This window comes from Rhinatrema bivittatum, chromosome 16 (genome assembly GCF_901001135.1).
Source record: "Rhinatrema bivittatum chromosome 16, aRhiBiv1.1, whole genome shotgun sequence".
Classification (NCBI taxonomy): Eukaryota; Metazoa; Chordata; class Amphibia; order Gymnophiona; family Rhinatrematidae; genus Rhinatrema; species Rhinatrema bivittatum.
Window position 1 is genome coordinate 33,068,027 of NC_042630.1, and position 19,509 is coordinate 33,087,535.

Sequence of the window (19,509 nt, forward strand, 5' to 3'; positions counted from 1 at the left end):
CCTCTGCTGCCCCAGGAACTGGAAGCATGGGTGACTCTGAAGGGCAGGGCAACCCAGACAAATGGCGAGTCAAGGCACTCGGCTGCCGCTGAACTTAAACTTTGATATATTTCCTCATTTTTACCCAATCCATCCCAGTGTGGGCACTGGGAAGGATGGCACACTTAAGTGCTCTCATTCGTTATGACTTGTGAAGTCTCATCTGCTTTACTGAATATTTATGTAGCTCAATTAGCCAAGCAGATTGAGATATTTGGACTCCACTGCTGTACGTCTGCGGATCATGCTCAGCTCCTGACCTAGGTCAGTCAAAATCAATTTGTAGATATTTCCAATTTAATCAACTGCCTTGGGGGTCTAAAGCTGAACCCGGAAAAGGTTTACATTCCTCTGGATATCCAGGAAAAAAAGTTAACCCTCAAGAACGGTGCTACCACATGTTTCTGGTACTGGGCTGAAACCGGCATCATTAGGGACCGGTTTAGGAGTCAAACTGATAGAGAATTAGTGATCCCCTCTTCATTGGTTCATTTGGGGGTGTTTTGGGGGGGGGGGGGTTTTTGTCATTTACGACTGAATCGTCCGCTGCACCCAAGTTTGGTTCAGACTGGATTGGTCTACGATTCTTCCATGACAAATAAACTGGACTGCGGCAACTCCTTCTACCAGGGGTTTGCCCAAGACTAGCATTAAGCATGTATTTTATTTTACAACTATTACAAAACACAGCTGCCAGGTTGCTTTTGGGCAGAAAGAAATACGATCATGTCACCCCAATTTCACGGAACCTGCACTGGATCCCAGTAGAAAATGTTTGAGGGGGAACGCCAACATGTGTGTCAGATTGACTGCTTAGGTGTGAGCCAGGCGGAGCGTTTAGATCTTCACAACCAGGGACTCCTGAGGCTGCCATCTCTGGCACCTGTACACTTGATGCCTACCTGTCGCCAGGTGTATGCCTTTGTGGCACAAGCATCTAGATTCTAGAATTTGATGCCCAAGGAGTTTGAGGAAGAGCTAAATTATTCAGGGACAAAAGATCAAAGTTTGACTTTTTAAAGACTTTTTTTTTTTTTTTTGCCAATTAGGGATCTGGTAATTGGGAGTCCTGGTGCTAGTGAGAGGTCCGCGAAGAATGGTTCTCATGTAATTACTCTGTTTTACATGCTTTATATGTAATTATTACATCGTTTTACTGTGACCTTCTTCTATGCAAAAAGCAAAAGCTGGGAGATCAAATGAGTTGAAATAAACGTAAGCAAGTGGGATACTATCCAGGCTGGGGCTATGGTTTTTTCTGGCTGATTTTCTCCTTCCATCCTCCCCACATCTGTAAGAAGATCATTTTAGGTAGCTTAGCTAGATCTCTGGAAGACTTTGTGATGGATCAGAACAGGCTCTAATGATTGCATATCAGTTGAGTACAGGGATTGTATAAAGGCAGGACATTCAGGGCTGGTGCAAGGGGATTAGGCACCTTCTGTCTTGCACCGCCCACCGCAACACACCCCCTGCCCCTGCAGACACATCCTCCACCCTCCCTCTCCCCCCGACTCCTTCCTCTTTGTTTTTTGGGTTGCTCCTCTTTGCTACTGCCACTTGCGGCCCCACATGGCTTGGGCCTCCTAATGGTCGGCGCCCTAGCTCGCCTAGTGCTTCCGCCAGCCCTGATGACACTATCACATCATTCCCTGGACATCCTGGCAATGGGAGAGCTGGGATGGCCCCAGGGAACATCTGGTGGCTCTAGGGAGATCAAAGACTAAAGACATCTGGTGTCTCTTAACACTTGGAAAGATCAAATGCTAAAGACTAGTACTGGTACCAATGAGCTGAGCATGAGTTAAGGCACTTGGTGTCTTTTATCAAATGGAGTACTGAAATACCTTCCTGGATATAGTGCAAACTGAAACACCTAACTTGCAGAGGGATATACAAGGCATTGCATTTGCTTATTTTAGTTGGATGAGCTGAAAGGAACAAAGATCGAATCAGGTGGTTCTTTTTAGGGTCCCCGAGCTCGTATTCTTCCAGGTTTCCAAGAACACTGGCTTATGTAGAGGGAAGACGTCTAAGGGAGATGTCCTTTCATTAGTATTCTATCTGTATTTGTCTGCTTCCTGCTTACCTGTATTGATTTATGTACAACTTACTGTGATACTGTATTCAGTTTTGATATTGCTCATCTTTGCTGATTTATTATCCATATATTTACAACATTTAGTAAACTAAGTTTTGCTTTACCAGATTGTGTGTAGAGCGTTCTAGGACATAATATAAAATATACCACCCGTGTGGCCACCACGCACAACACCCAAACTGAACTCTGATAAATCATGCAAAGGTTTGGACCACCACCGAGAAAATCTGGTCACTCCCTAACAGAGCGTGCGGACCTAGAGCCTCTCCCATGGATTCAGTTCCGTACCTGCAAGGATGTTGTGGAAAGCTGTCTCGACGTTAGTGGAGTCCAGCGCTGAGGTTTCCATGAAGGACAAGCCATGTTTTTCTGCAAATACAAGGCAGTTTCCATGATTACGTGTGTGTGTGGGGGGTGGGGGTCCTCCCTTTCTACCATATCCTGATTCTCTTTCTCTAGCCAGATCTCAGGATCTGAAATTAGCTGGAGCAGGGACGGGGACGAGAGCGTCTCATCCTCAAGGGTCATGAACAGACCTGGTTTTCAGAATAACCCAACTCTGGAAATTAACCGCGAACTAGAATACACTTTATTGGCTTAAAAATCAATATGCTGGCAGGGAGCTGCAGCAACCCCCCTCGTTTAATTTTAATGATATTAAAGTGTCCCACAGCAAGTGGAGCAGAACTGGAAGGGAACTCCCACCAATAAAAAAAAACCAAAAAAAAAACAAACTGGGTGCACATCACTGGTCATGGATATTCACTATAGAAAGATTGTGGAAAAACTAGGCTTGTTGGTGGCCCTCGAGGACCCAAGGTTAATCCCCCTCCTCCCACTATGGCCCCAAACAAAGGACTAAGCAGGCTAATCCAGACCTGGTTATGCCCTACTGCATGCAGGGATTTGGAGTTTATTGATTTCCTAAAGAAGTTCAGAACTACAAACCCCTCCATGGAATGGGTCAAATCCAGGAATAGATCAGTAATATGTAAGTTTCCACTAAAATAAAAAAATAATAATAAACCCCCCCCCCACACACACACACAAAACAACTGATTGTGGTAGGAGAAAACAGAAAAAGAGGAACAGAGACAAAAAAAATCCAAATTACATCTCCTTCCCTACAAAGGGCAGAGGGAGGTTTAAAACCAGAACCAGATCAACCTGTTCTGGGGAAAAAAAAACAAAACAAAAAAAAAACAGAAGTCAGCTGGTAACGCTGATGAAAAGCTGCATGACAGCACCACCCTAAGCTGGTGTAGGGGTTTGTTAGTGTGGTAGAGGACAGACTGCTGTGCAAAGGTTGCAACTCCCTCCCCCTACCTTCCCCAGGTGTTATGAGTGCCACCTCTGCAGCATCCCCAAACCGCCCCCCCCCGGTGTATGGAAACAGAAATGTTTTAAGAAGGCATCAGCTCGCCATGCAATTCCCATCTCCAAGATACTAAATGGAAGCAGTGGTGAGCAGCAGCGGCATTGGCCTCATCAGCGGGTGCCAGTCGCATGCACCTACCCAAGGTCACTCTGTGCCTACCTGCAAAGCTTTTGGCCTCGTCCGTGGGAACGGCCCGCAGGTGCCGGAGGTCGCTCTTGTTGCCCACCAGCATGATGACAATGTTCCCGTCAGCGTGGTCCTGCAGCTCCTTCAGCCAGCGCTCGGCATTCTCATAGGTCAAGTACTTTGCAATGTCATAGACGAGAAGAGCACCGACTGCACCCCGATAGTACCTATAGGGAGGGGTGAAGTATCAGCATTAGGGCTGTTTTGCAGTCTTCCGGCATGCACGTACGTGTTTTGGATACATGTTTATGTACCACAGGACAGTTCAGAAAGCGCTAATGGGATCGCTTGCATCTACTTCCATGAGTACCGGTACCTGGAAGTGGACGACACATTAAATGGAAAAGTCAAGGCAAGCCAGGGCCAATTCGAGGGGGTCTCCAGCAAAAAAAATAAGCCAGTGAGATTTTAGCAATCACAGTTCCATCCATGCTCTGGAACCACAATCCTGCAGCCCTCACCGCCGCTTTCCCAGAAACTCAGCCCCAGGTGGCATTTGGTGACTACCACCCATTCAGCTGCTATTAGCTCTGCACCCTGCGGATATGCGACAACAGCTTTTCTCCATTGCCAGCTTTATTAGGAGTCTCCTGTCGCAACTTACGCAGAGGTGATGGCACGGTAGCGCTCCTGCCCAGCGGTGTCCCAGATCTGTGCCTTCACTGTCTTATTCTCCACACGGATGCTCCTGGTGGCAAACTCCACGCCAATGGTGCTCTTACTCTCCAGGTTAAACTCGTTCCGGGTAAATCGGGATAAGAGGTTACTTTTGCCGACACCAGAGTCTCCGATCAACACAACTAATTTTAAAGAAAAACAAAACAGAAGGTATCATTTTTGTTCTTGTTTTAAATGTGCTACTTGCTAACTTCATGGAGTACCCCCTATTTATTCTAGTATCAGAAAGAATAAATAACCGATTCAAGTCCCTTCATGATTTTAAAGACTTCTATCATATCCCCCCTCAGCAGTCTCTTCTCCAAGCTGAAAAGCCCTAACCTCTTTAGTCTTTCCTCATAGGGGAGCTGTTCCATCCCCTTTATCATTTTGGTTGCCTTTCTCTGTACCTTCTCCATCGCAACTATATCTTTTTTGAGATGCGGCAACCAGAATTACACATGATATTCAAGATGCGGCTTCACCATGGAGTGATACAGAGGCATTATGACATCCACTATTTTATTTGCCATTCCCTTCCTAATAAAAACGCGGGAGAGCGGACGAATGGCCACTCGCCGGTGCGCGCGATTCAGTATGTAAATGAGGTGGTGCGGTAGAAACGGGCAAAAGGAGGTGCTAGGGACACTAGCGCATCCCTAGCGCCTCCTTTTGACCCGGAGCGGAGGCTGTCAGCAGGTTTGACAGCCGACGCTCAATTTTGCCAGCGTCAGTTCTCAAGCCCACTGACAGCCACGGGCTCGGAAACCGGACGCCTGCAAAATTGAGCGTCCAGTTTTCGGCCCGACAGCCGCTGGCCCAATTTACATTTTTTTTTTTTTTTTTTTTTTAACTTTTTACACCCTTCGGGACCTCAGACTTAATATCGCTATGATATTAAGTCGGAGGGTGCACAGAAAAGTAGTTTTACTGCTTTTCTGTGCACTTTCCCAGTGCTGGCAGAAACTAGCGCCTACCCAAAGGTAGGCGCTAGTTTCTGAAAGTAAAATGTGCGGCTTGGCTGCACATTTTACTTACTGTATCCCACTCGCATACCTAATAGGGCCATCAACATGCATTTGCATGTTGAGGGCACTATTAGGTGCCGCGGGTTGGACGCGCATTTTCCGTCCCTTACTGAATAAGGGGGTAAGGGAAAACGAGCAACCAAGAGCAGGCTAACCATGCGCTCGGTCGGAGCGCACTGTACTGTATCGGCCTGATTGTTTGCTTTTTTTTTTTTTTTTTTTTTTTAAAGCCATAGAAGGCCCATCTGAGCCAATGATTTCAATGTGTTATCCACTATGATGCCTAGATCTTTTTCCTGGGTGGTAGCTCCTAATATGGAACCTGACATCATGTAACTACAGCAAGGGTTATTTTTCCCTATATGCAACACCTTGCACTTGTCCTCATTAAATTTCATCTACCATTTGGAAACCCAGTCTTCCAGTCTTGCAAGGTCCTCCTGCAATTCATCACAATCTGCTTGTGATTTAACTACTCTGCATAATTTGTGTCAACTGCAAATTTGATCACCTCACTCGTCGTACCCCTTTCCAGATCATTTATATTAAAAAGCACCGGTCCAAGTACAGATCCCTGAGGCACTCCACTGTTTACCCTTTTCCACTTAGAAAATTGACCATTTAATCCTACTCTCTGTTTCCTGTCTTTTAACCAGTTTGTAATCCACGAAAGGACATCGCCTTCTATCCCATGACTTTTTAGTTTTCTTAGAAGCCTCTCATGAGGGACTTTCTCAAACATCTTCTCAAAATCCAAATACACTACATCTACCAGTTCACTTTTATACAAGTGTTTATTAACCCTTTCAAAAAAATGTAGCAGATTTCTGAAAAATCTATGCCGGCGGTATCCCATTAGACCATGCCTATCTATATGCTCTATGATTTTGATCTTTAGAATAGTTTCCACAATTTTTTCAGGCATTGAAGTCAGGCTCACTGGTCTATAGTTTTCCAGATCACCCCTGGATCCCTTTTTAAATATCAGGATTACATTGGCCACTCTCCAGTCCTCAGGTACAATGCATGATTTTAAGGATAGGGTACCAATTACTAGAAAGAGATCTGAAATTTCATTTATTTCTTTCAGAACCCTGGGACGTATACCATCTGGTCCAGGTGATTTGCTACACTTCAGTTTTTCAATCTGGCCCAAAACCCAATATCATGCATAATCCAAACCAGTGATTTATTTTCTAAGCCACAGGAGGCAAATCAGCTGGAAATGCATAGGAAGGCAATTTGAATCAAAATTCTGCTGTAGTTGTTTCCCTATTGAGAATATTTACATCGGTGAAAATATTTGCTAAATATATCCATCACACTATGTGTGTCAAACCCAAGCATAGTGACACAGGAAATTGAAGGACAGAGTTCCAGGAACAAAGTAGCAATCATTAAGATGCTTTTTTACACAGACAGTCCAGAAGACATAAATAAATAAAATAGTTCATCTTTAGCCTGAGGTAAAACCAATTGACTTCCGAGTAGGGGCACAGCAGCTTCCTGGTGTTTTCAGAACAGGATTCACACCTGGACCCCATTACCTCCTGCCAGCCCCATGCCCTGCAGTGCTATTTCAGCTGTAGCTAGAGTAGATGGGCCTTGTGCTTCATGACAGTTAATGGAGACGCATCGGACAGAGCTGTGATTACTTGACTGTGACTCAGAACGACTCCTCTGCACCGGCACAAGGAGTGCATGCTGGGCCCTAGATGCAGCCAGCCAGGGCTGGTGCAAGAGTATATGGCCACCTAGGTGAACCTTTGGTCATACGTCCTCTCCCCCAGCTCACATATTGGCGGCAGCTCCAGCACAGCACTCCCTCCTATCGGCAGCGGTGCACCTCACGCTGGCACTCTAGGTGACCACCTAGTTTGCCTAATGGAAGCAACAGCTCTGCTGGCAGCAAAGGGCACCAGCGAATGTTACTACTACTGCTTAGTGATGGATTAAGGGCAGGGGAGGCAGAAGGAGCCCAGGCCTAGAGTGGGGGGGTCCATACAGGATCGTATTAAGGAAAGGATCTACTGCCGCAGGATGTGGGAGGGAGCCTGGCCCCCTTAATTTGTCACTGCTACTACTCATTTCTTGTACACAGCACTGCAAACATCATCATCACTTTGTGATTAGCCCAAACGAACAGGCTTCTGACTCCAGAGAACTACATGCACCGAAGCCGTAAAAAGGAAGGAGACGTAAATACGGACAGCAAGAAAGATCTGCTCCATGGGCCCTGCTGGGGGTGTTTCTTGCCCTCTCTCTCTCTTAGCTCCACAGGAAAGGGTGCATTTTCTTGGAAATTCAACCCATTGCAGAGGAGAGAGCAGTGTATACGGGCAGATTTCTTGATAAAAGGATGTGGGATAACATTATCTCTCTCAATTAAAAAAAAAAAAAAAGAATTTATCAGTGTGTGCATTAGATTATATTTCAGTAGCTACAGTACAGCCTGTTTGCTAAAGACTGGATTGCCCAGGATCTATTTCCTGAAAGATCTCTAAAAGCACAGCGGCCGTCAGCAGTCCAGGATCTCCTGACCTAGCCAGTCTGCCTACCAGTTGCTCCTTTCCAGCTGCGTCAGGGCAGACCCCGCTGGATCTCCGCTCACTTCTTACCACCACCCCCCTGCTTGCCCTCCCCAAGGGGGATCCTGTCTCCTCCGCTGCTGGCGATTCCTGATACTCAGTACCCAGCAAAGAAGAATGCCCTCACATACCCCGCTCTCCTAAGCACCTCCCCCCCCCCCCCCGCGCTCTCCCAGCTCTAATGAAAGCTCAGTGCAATTCGTAGCCCACTCCCCTGCTCCCCATGGGATACAGGGGCCCAGAAACCTCCACACGAGGTTTTCCTGTTGTCTTGTTGACATTTTCCTATCCCTTTTAATAAATCGCCAGTCTTTTCTCCTTCTGTTATCATGCCTCTGTTGGGTTTGAGTTTAAATCTTTCAGCAGACTCACGGAGGGAGTGGGGGAAAGATACCCCTCATCATTATCATGACTTGGGAGACTGTCTGTGGGGGGGCCAGGGGTACCCCCTCTCTGCCCTGATGGAACAAGCCGATAATCACGGCCAGACAGCAGCCTTCAATGGCAAAGACGGAAGCTGCCATTCTAAACCCCAAAGCTTAGATGTACCAAGTCATTGCTGGAAGGGGGAAGCCATACCAAAAAAAACCCCAAAAAACCCCCACAAAATAAAGCAGGAAGTGAACAGCCATAGCTCAGAAAAGCAGCCCCCATTGGACACCTGCCCGGAAGCCGTGTTCCCTGTCCACATTAGGCCCTTAGCATGGTTCTCCCTCGTCTCCCACGAACCCAATCCAGATAATCCGGTATCACAGGCAGGTGGGTGGGAGTTTATAAAATTATCTGCGGCATGGAGCAGGATGTACGTGCATGATCAAGCAGTGCTAGGAGGGACTCCCTGAAACTCACCGTTTTAAAACACATTTAAGACGTCAATGCACGATTAAGCTGTGGAAGCCGTCGCCAGAAGACGTGGTTAAGGCTAGTCATGTAAGGGAGTTTAAAAAAAAAAAGGTTGGGACACATTTCTGCAGAACGGGTCCATAAATAATTGTAGTGGCCAGACTGACTTTGGATTCTCCGCCTCATAATTATTGGGGAAGGAGGACGTGGAACAGATGCTTTCATACTGGGATTTTGCCGGGTACTTCCCAGTGAACCGGACAGGCCACCGTGGGAAGACAGGAAGCTGGGGCTAGATGGACTGTTGCTCTGAGCCAGCTTCTCTTAGGCAGTGTTTTATGCTCTCGGCAGCAGGATCATGCAGGTGGCCTTAGGACCTCCTCGATATAATGTGCTCCTTTGGGCCGGGAGTGAGGCCAGTAGCGACGGGCAGCAGAGAGGTGCCGGGATCTCGGGGACCGCCGGGCAGAGGAGAGCGTGGCAGGGACGGGCTGGAGTGGGGAGAGAATGGCGCTGGTGAGCTGGGGGTGAGAGAGTCATGGACACAGATTGAAGGGCATAGACTGCTTGGGATGGGTTGGAGATGGGGAGAGAGTGGAGGGAGGGAGAGAGAGGAGAACGGTGGAAACGCATGTCCAAATATTTGGATGGTCTCAGCTAGTAGTGCAAATATATTGATAAGCAAGCGGGCTAAAGAAGTTAAAGGGAAGCGTTCTGACAGCTCCAGCGCGTAGTCCGGGGAAAAACATGGTCAAGAAATCCTGAAGTTTCACCCTTTTTTGTCCATTCAGGGCAATAAAGATTTCCCGGCAGGAGACCAGGTTAAGACTTTTTTTTTTTAGTTGGGCCAAATTGGGGATTACACAAATGCAACACCTGTTAGGACCCCCCCCACCGAGGATGGGATTTTGACATTTCAGCAATTAAAGGACAGTTACGCTTTCCCTCAGATTGACTACTTTGCTTATCTGCCACTAAGACATTACATAGGAACCTTAAAGAGGTCTCAATTCCATCCCAGTCTCTTCTGGAAATCTGAGCAGTTATTATTAGTCGAGGAGACGGGTGGGGGTCTCCGTTTCAAAACTTCCCAAAGCTTTTCAGACACATCTAATTCTTGTAGCGATTTGGCGGGAACCTGGAACAGGGAATTGCCATTCATCCTGCCGGCAGATGCCTTATCGAACTGTTTTAAAAAAACCAAAAACAGAGTAAGAGGCCTTACAGAAAATGCGTACCTGAGAGCGGTGTTCTTTAAATTCTTGTGTAGGGCTTGCATTTCTCCTATTAGGGCTTACAAGGACTGCCGAACACTCACAGACACCTGCCGAAAATATACGAAAGCTCTGGGATCTTCCCTACATGTGCGTTTGGGATCGTCCTGGCATAAAATCATTTTGGAATCCTGTGGGGGTCTTTTTTTAAGTCAGGTTGCTGGTAATAAAAGTGCCCTGTGGTATTAATCTTGTCCTCTCTGATGACGCTTTATCACAATTACAGTTTTCTGCTAAGGAAGAATAACTCTTTTTGAGGAAAGCCCTTTTATTAGGCAAAAAAGACGATTCTGTTGGTTTGGAAAGGCTCAGATAGACCTTCCTTCTGGCATTCACCTTTTGATGCAGATGGAAATCACAGCTAGTCGTAGGTAATACGTTTGTGAGACAAGGGACATTTCTACATGTGTCCAGGGTTTTGAATGTCTGAGTTCCTGAGTTTGTTAAGTGTGGAGTCGATAATGGTTGATGTGGGAAGGGTGAGAAGGATATCATTGTCGTCATGGAGGTGTAAGAAACAAATGCCCTCTGTGACATTCTGATCAAAAATTGGGACTCGTATAAAGGCTTTGTCAGCTGATACGGTAGGAGGGGGGATGAGAAGAGAGGGGAGGGTCACAATGAGGGACAGAACCATAAAAGATGGAAAAACAGAGTTTCATAGTTCGGTTGTCACAATACAATTGCCAAATGTGAACAATCTGCTGAACTTGTTTTATAATCTGTTATGGTTTAATAAAGATGGTGAAGGATGAGAGACCTTCAGCTTAGCTAAGTAAAAAAAATAAATAAATAAACTGCTATTTATTTATTACCCATTGATCAAAAGAGCAGATTTTTTTTTTTCCAGATACGGTGTAAAACTGAAGAACATCAGTCTCTCGCCCCACTCTGCTGTCTACTCCTGTCTGTACCATTTCCTAATTTTATTATTAGGAATTTGAGTTACATTCCCCATTTCCTAAACTTGCCACTCGTTTTGTCCGACAGAGAAATCTTGTTCTTTTATCCACTTCTGCTGAATAATATCATTTGTTTATCCCTCGCCCTATCCTTGGGACACTGAATTAGGAGATCATTAAACTGGTCCAGGCTGGGGACGGGCAGGCCAGATTCCTGACTCACTTGTGTGCTGGGCTGGTGGTTTCATGGGCCCTGTCCTTTGGGAGACAGTCCAGGAGGCGCCCTCCACCTCCACAGATTACAAGGCCTCACACAGATCCGGTTTGGGGGAAAACCTCCTGAATAGCAAAGAAATCTTAGGACTAACCTGAAATTCAATTTTAAGTTTGTCACCTTCCTTATTGAAAGCAGTAATGGGGGGGGGGGGGGGGGGGAATTAGAAAGGTTTGTGATCTCTTGCATTGACCGGAATATAAACGTATCCAAACATGCTATACAGAAGGTGCCATCTTCAGATCTCCTTTACAAAAGTATCCAAGCCTGCAAAGGATCCAGATTATTACCAGGACCAAAGTGTGACACCGCTCTTACAGAACAAGGGTGGGATTTAAAAAGGAGGAGGAAAAAAATGCAATCCCTGCTCCCACCAGTGGGATTTTATCATGGCATCCATTACTGCAGCACACTCAAGGCGACAGAGCCTTGACTACCCCCCCCCCCAACAATCTGCTCCTTTGCCAGGCCCTGTCTAGGAGCCTAGCTCTGGGGAACGTGGGCCAGCAGGAGGTGCCCTGCCCTCCACTGGTGCCCACAAACATCTCTTGTTATTTTGAATCGGAAAAAAAAAAGTGACTATTAAATGCTCTCTTTGGCAATTCTTCAGCAGCCATGAGCACAGCAGTAATGGGAACTAGAGAAAAATGAAAGAGAACCCTCGCTAGAGATGGGAAAGAACTTTGCTGAGTCTGGTTCTTCCCCCTCCCCAGTGCATGTCGGGAGGTGTAGTTACCATTCCCTTGAGAAAAGTAGGAACTACACCCCAAGCCTGCTGTGGGGATAAAAACCAGGACTGGCTCAGCCCTTCCGAAGATGATTTTGGTTGGGTTTTTGGTTTTTGTCGCCATATGCACGTACTGAAGTGACACCCACCCCATTGCCTCTCCAAACCTGTAGCTCCAGCTTCTCAAAAACAATAAACAACAAGATTATACAGTCCGTAGCAAGGACCAGCCGCAGGGTAAAGAAGCGAGTCCCAATGCCACCCAGACATCAAATAGGAATGTAACAGCAGGGGCCCGATCAGGAAGTAGCGCTATGTACAGGGCTAGAGCCCCGCTACAGAGTGCGGTCTCTCTCTGCCCAGGAAGGGGTCGGGGCTGCCACATCCCTGGAGGTCGAGGTCGGCGGCGGAGGAATGGAGAGGCAGGGAGGGACGGACGGTGGGGGGGAAGGGGAGGTCAGTGACCGGGGTATGACCGGACACTCACTCTTGAAAAGGTGCTTTGGGGTCCGTGGTGGGGGGTGGAGCAGGAGGGGTACATCGGGGTCTGGCGAAAGTGGAGGAGGGTAGATCGGGGTCCGGAGGAAGGATAGAAAGATAGTGCGTGGCTCTAGGGAAGGGGTGAGGTGGGAGGAGGAGTCACTCACTTTTGGTAATCGTGCTCCTTGTTACCCATGGACTGGGGCAGGAGGGTGAGGTAGGGGCAGATAGAAAGAGCCGGGAGGGCGGTCACTCACTTTTGAAGAGGTAATCGTACTCGTCCTCCTTGCTGCCCATGGCTGCGGCTCCCCGGCCCCCCTCCGCGCTGAGCTCAGCCTTCAGGTATTTCCTGCTGCCGACGCCCCGCCCACTTCACCTGCCCAGCACCCGCCCCGCCGCCGCTGATTGGCCGGCGAGCTCTGGCTGGGTTCCGCACTGGGGCGGGGCTGGCGAGGACTGGATCACCTGGACTGGAACCTCAGGTAAGGCGAAAGCTGCTCTTAAAGGGGCCGCAGGCTCCCTGGAAAAGGCGGAACAGGATCCCCCGGTGACCTTGGGAAAGGGGCAAGCCAGGCACGTCTCTAATCTCTAGTATTCAGGAAAGAGGGGGCTAGTGCTAGACTAAGGGATGAAAAACCATTTCAACTCCTGCCTTCCAGTGACTTGTTTACCCAGGAGTGTGACCTTGGGTAAGTCCCTGGATGTCCCACCGTGTCTGGATTCATCCAGCTGTAATTTATTTGTCCCTGTCCACAAAACCTTACCAGCTATATGTGGGTACCGGAGGAGATGGGCAGTAAAATCAGGAGGAGGTGGTAGCGTGAGGAGTTGGATTTGAATCCAGGGCTTCAGAATAAATATACAACACATACTGTAGGTCTGGTCTTCCTGGGTCACATACAGGTCTGGTTGGCCAGGTGACCAAGCTGGACGTACTCATCTCCTTTTCAAACCACCCTGGTGCCAGATATGCCTGCTGGGAAAATTCATTGTGGGCACCCTGAAAATCAAGTCCGTCTGCGACCCTCGAGGACCAGGGCTTTGAAACAGAGGCCCAGGAGGGCAGACAAACCTGAGTAACAACAATAGTGTGGTGCAACCCCAGTGACGGCAAAAAATGGAGGCAGGCCATCCACACCAGTAGTGGCTGCACGTAATGGTTTTAAAGTTCTTTTTTAGTCCTGTGCAGTGGAAGGGCCTACTTATAAAATAAATGATTAGTACCAGGGTCCTCTTAATGGAAACCAGGCTGTATCAGCTACCTTGGCATAAATGGCTCCCTTACAGTTAAAGAAAGTAAGGAAGGATAGGAATGGGGTGATTTACTGATCAGCTGGGTAAGTTAAAAAGAAAGGAGCCAGCTTTCAAGCAAAGATGGGTTAAGAAGAAGGGTGGCATTATGAGGAAAATGTGGCAAGCTACGGCTAATTGTTATTATAAGGAAGTAGTCAAGGCTAGAAAACAGTATTATGGTGGGGTGATTGCCAAAGCAGAAAATGGAGATGTTTGGAATCATGAGGAAGTTATCGGGGGAGGGTGTTGTAAAGAATAAAGTGGCTTCAGGTATGCCAGATTGTGAATCATTGGCTAAGTATTTTTTTGTGGATGCGAGTGGATTTACAAGCAAACAGATTGGGTCTGGATATTTAGTGGGGATTGGGAAGATGGTTGATGAATGATAGGGATTTAGGTGAAAATGTCTATCTGAATTGTTTTAGAATTCTTTTTTTTTTTTCCAATTTAGAAATCTTGTAGGCTATGGTAAGGCCTAAGTTTTGTGGTTTGGAACTCTGTCCGGCAAAACAGGTGAAGGGTTTGTCTGGGATATTTTATAATTTCTTCTGAGTGTTTTTTTGTGAAGGAAGAGTACCATTGCTGTTGAGGTCTTTTATTAGCAATCCAATTTTGAAAAAGCCTTCTATGGATGTTTTGTATTCTGCTAATTATAGGCCAGTTGCCAATATTCCTTTTGTGGCTATATTATCAGAAAATGCAGTGACTGTGCAGTAAACTAATTTTTTTAAAGAGATGGCAGAGTTGCATCCATTTTAGTCAGGATTCCAGTCTTATCATAGTATGGAGACAGTTTTACTTTTGCTTAATGATGATATTTTGAGGTGGATAAACAAAGGGAGGTAGTATTATTATTAGATTTATCTGCAGTGTTGCGCTTGGGGGTGGACCCTTGTCCTGGAGCAGTGGAGAACGGCTCCCTGGTAGGGACCAGGAAGCACCTGCCCCCAGGGGGCGGAGCACTGGAGGACACAGAGGCTAGGATGAGCTTCACCACTGGAAGCCTGCGGTCCCCCTGCAGTAGGTGGGCCAGTAAGGACCTGGGCCGCTTGGACTTAGGTGGGCCTCACAGGGTCTCCAGGAGAGATGGTAGACAGGCGTGCCCACAGACAGGAGAGGAGCATGATCGGGTTTGATTCTGGAGGTCAGATGGAGCAAGGAAGACCAGAACAGCATAGGCAATGACATGGCAAGGGACAGAGCCAGAATCAGGAGACTTAGTCAAACAGACAGAGGTCAGAATCCAGGGATCAGTCCGAGGAGTGGTCAACAATGCAGAGGTCAGGTTCCGGAGGTCAGTCGAGGTCACAGGCAGGCTAAGGTCAGAAGGCAGGCAGCAGGCAGAGGGGTCAAGGATCAGGCCGAGGCCAGTACCAGAGAGACAGTCCAAAGGTACTATCTGGGGAGACGACAGACAAACACAGGAACAGAAGGACACTGGAACAGGAGGATGCAGGAACAAGACTGGAACAAAGCTTAGCACAAGTGACAATCTAGCAACAAAGCCGACCCGATTGCCAAGGCAAGGAAGAGCAGGCAGGAACTTCCTTAAGTAGTTCCTTCAATTAGGGCGCCGCGGAGCTAGGACCCATCCCTGGCCCTATAAGAGGCCGGGCGGTCCGCGTACGCATGCATAGGGGTATGGCCAATGCCACGGAGGACGCCAAACTCTGGCATGAGGCCTGGTGCGCAGTGGAAGGCCCGGTGACCGCTGCCGCGAGACTCCGAGGCCTGGAAGCGCTTGCAGCTGCCGCTAAGGAGGCCGACCCGGGACCTGCAGAGGAGCCAGAGAGGTGAGCGGGCCCGTGCACATACGGGGCGCGCAACATGCAGCATTTGATTTGGTAGATCATCAGATCCCGTTATGATGTTGTGCGGAGTTAGGGATTGTTGGAATGCCTTTACAGTGCATTCATTTTTTTTTTATCTATTAAACAGGTCAGCTAAGGTGTTAATGGGGAATTGTCATTTGCCATTAATTTAGATTCTGGGTACCTTTATTATTTAATATTTTTTTATGTACCTTGGGGAAGTTGTTAGATGAATTAGGACTGAAGGGATATTTATATGCAGATGACATGCAAATTGTGGTGCCAATGGGTAGGAATAGGGTGGAGGCTGTGTTGGATTTGTATATAGCCTTGGCCAAGATTTCTGACGAGTTTATGGAGAGTAAATTGATATTGAATTCCAAAAAAAGATAGAGTGGTTTATGGTAGGTGGAGTGATGTCTGAGTTCTGCCTGTCCCTGCAACCTCTGAGGTTGTAAAGATGGTAGGAGTGGTGCAGGATTTAAGAATGTTTTTAGTTTGATTGACAATTTTTATTGGTCTTCACATGTAAAATATACAAACAGTCAGACACTAGACAACCAACAAGTTATCAATGCAAGATTAACCCCCCCCCCCCGACTGAGAGTACTGCAATCAAGAATATATAAACTGGAGTACATATAATACAGTCTTATTCTTAGAAGAATAAGAATGTTTTTAGATGCTCATTTTAGTTTGCAATATCATATCTCCCAAGTGGTTCATACAGCATCTTGGAAATATAAGCTGGTCAAGAAGTCACATCCATATTGAAGAACAAAGATTTTAGGACTGTTATCCATATTATGGTCACATCCCACCTGGACTGCTGCAATAGTCCCTGCTTGGGCCTTCCTGAGAGACTCACACTTAGACTGCACGTGGTCCAGGATGTGGCAGCTTAGGGAGGTTTCTGGATGCTGGAGGAGAACTTCCATTTCTCCAGCACTTTGAATTTTGCATTGGTTACTAGTGAGGGCATGAATTGAATTTAAGATACTGAGGTTTGTTTTTCATGCGGTAAGGAGGCAGGGACCCAAGTATTTGAAAGATAAACCGAGTTGGTATGTGCCAGGCTAACAACTGAGAGAGAGCCAAGGTCAATAGTTGATAATCCCATCATTTCGAGAAGTAGGCAAAGTTTGATTGCATATGAGAACCTTCTCTGTGGTGGCTCCTACCCTTTGGAATTTACTATCTTTGGAAATCAGAGTGGAGAAGAATTATTTAGCATTCTGCAAGAAGGTGGCATCTTGCCTGCTTACTAGAGACTGACCAGATTTGTATTTTTGAGGGGCACAGTAGGCTGTGTTAGGTGGTTTATGGGCCACGTTGGCTGCAGTGTCAACACGCCTGCAATTTTGGGGACATGGTGTTGATGATAATAAGGCTGGTGGACCGATGGCTTTAAGCAGTTGAGGTATCAAGGTTAGGCTGATGCAATTTTTATTGTTTGTATGTTTTAAGTTGATTGCTTACGATTTATTTCACTGTGTTTGTTTATTCTGTAAATCGCACTGGGCAACCCTGTTGGGTCGGGAATTGCAATGAATAAGAGTTTGTAATAAAATAAATACATCAAATACTAAGGCTTCATTGCTTAGGAAAACATTTTACAAGGTAGAAAAGGATGGGGAACTTGTGAGTTAACTGTTAGGGTAAGAAGGTGCTAACATCAGTGTTTTCTTTTTCTAAATAATAATTAAACAATGTTTTAGGAGAAGGGGTTGTGGATGAAGCACAATGGAAGGTTCCACTGATGGGCAAGATCCTATTTTTTTTGTATAGTAAATAACTTTAGAGACACCTTTGCAAATTTTTTTTTTCAGCAGTCGGCCGCACATGCCTCTGGTTTTATTAGGGCTCCTACGGTAGTTTCTACCTTACAAGCAAAAGCAACAGCACTAGTGAAAAGCAAATTAAAATAAGATGATGACAGTTTAGACAAATGAAATGTTTATTTCCTTGCGCTCTCTCTGTTTTTGGGGTTTGTTTGTTTTTTTGTTAGATTTGTATTGAAATTCAGAAGAAGGTGTACGGTTTTAAAAGTCCCTCTCACATGGCCACGCCCATCATTGGGATAAGAGCACAAGAACATAACAAGTGCCCTGCTGGTCAGATCAAGGTCCATGGAGTCCAGCATTCTGTCTCTGACAGCAGCCACGTCGGGTCACAAATACCCGGCAGATCCCCAATACTTGATCTGTTTTCTGTATTTCACTCCCAAGGGATAAGCGCTGGCTTGCCAATGTGAATGCAAGAAATAAATGCATAAGCAAACTGTTCAGGGACTTATCCTTCAGGAACTAGTGCAGGAGTAAATGCTGGGTGCCGCCTCTGCTGATCATCATCAGAAGCTCCCTGTAGGCATCAGGATGATTCATTCAGTTTCTAAAAGCAACACAAGAGTGAACTCAGGAAAAGGGGTTACAAATCAAACACATGGGGGGTGAGGAGGGGGTATAACTATAGTACAGGGTGTGTCCTTCATGCTCAAAAAGGTGGAAATATATCAGAAATAAAATATATTGGGGTGAATTTCCAAAGACCTGGGCGGGGGTTGTGCATGTAAAATCGGCGTATACTTGTGCGAATAGCTTTGTGCAGGGTAAATGAATTTTCATCACGTACTGTTGCTGCCGGGCGTAAAGCATGCACCTAGGAAGAGGGTGAGGGCGTACGTGCACATTTTACATATTTTATACACGGGGTACGTGTACACGTCCTCCAACATGCGTGCAGGCTTTTTACATCCTCTAATCGAGTCGTGGAAATTGCACATGACTTTTTTTTTCTATCCGCAGTTTTTGGGTGTGGGACGGTGCAGGTGAACTGGTGGAAGGTCTGGGTCGTGTGTGCGCTGAGTTAGGAGTTCCTCAGATTTTCCCTCATTGAGAGAATGAAAAATGAACGACTCTTCCGCAGAAGAGGGGACAGGCAAGTTCATCATTTTGAGCAATCCAGATGTCGTCATTGTAAGGGGGGGTGAGGGTGGGGACACCCAAGCTTCCAGCTGACCTCTGCGATCCTTCGCTCATGAGAACTGCAGCCTTTAGCACGTAGCAAGCAGGGTTTAACGCGCTAAGGTGGTGGTCGTTCAGTCCATCAATCCGCCTGTCTGTCTGAGGGAGAAAAATGCACTGATTAGGCCCAAATGGGCCTGGCACTGACACTATATAAAGTGACCCCCGATCAAAAGGGTCAAAACTGAGAGGCATTTGAGGGCCTCGCCTGTCATGGCGCTCACCTCCGCTCTTGCTTTGATCATTTGCGTGGCTGCCTTGGGGGATCCCACTATTTCTCGTAAGGAAAGCCGGTTATTTTTAGGAGGGTGCCATGGCAGCACCTGTGGAGCGCTGCCCGGGTCCTGCCTCAGTGAACAGCACTGAAATGTTTCTCTTCCCGCTGGCTGAGCAGTTCTTTGACTTCCCCCCCCATGGTTTACGATGGGGGCCAGGCCTAACAGAGTCGCAGGGCTGTGCGCCTGCACGGAGCTGCTGGAGCGCCCCCCAGGCCACCAGCAATGGGATGCGTTGGAAGAAAGACGGTGGTGCCGACGCTGCTGTTCATAAGCACGGAAGCGAGCGGCGGCATCGGCGACACGACGACAGCTGCACACCGGGTGCCGCGACCATTGGGTGAACCTCCCTCCAGCTCAACCGCTCTGCAGCCTGGCAACGCTCCACCGGATGCTCTTCCGAATTTTTAGTAATTAGCCACTGTGCTGGACCCGTGACATGGTGGCCCGGCAGCGTAAAGGCCTGCGCCGCGTTTCCCCACATCTAAACCTGGCCGGCATTTTCTGGCCTTCACCGAGGAGAGCGGCGCTGCTCCTGTGGCGGGAAAACATTTTGGCCTTACGCAGGACAGACGCCGGAGAAAGACGGCCCCAAGCGTTGCTTTTGCTGCCCGCGCTTCCCTTTCCCTT

General features: G+C 47.2%; 1 protein-coding gene across 2 annotated transcripts in view; it reads right to left on the reverse strand.

The window, feature by feature from the left end:
* Positions 1-12,937, reverse strand: part of LOC115077968 (ras-related protein Rab-11A-like) — a 42,778-nt gene extending 29,841 nt beyond the window's left edge. Inside the window, exons 1-4 of one of the 2 annotated variants that reach the window (XM_029580453.1) lie at positions 12,735-12,937; positions 4,309-4,504; positions 3,678-3,871; positions 2,429-2,509 (exon numbers count right to left, since the gene is read on the reverse strand). In XM_029580453.1, the coding sequence (XP_029436313.1) occupies positions 2,429-2,509; positions 3,678-3,871; positions 4,309-4,504; positions 12,735-12,774 (511 nt within the window). In that variant the 5' untranslated portion in view covers positions 12,775-12,937. The remainder of the gene's footprint in view (positions 1-2,428; positions 2,510-3,677; positions 3,872-4,308; positions 4,505-12,734) is intronic. The other variant, XM_029580452.1, reaches the window with a different exon arrangement.
* Between the last annotated feature and the right edge of the window lie 6,572 nt (positions 12,938-19,509).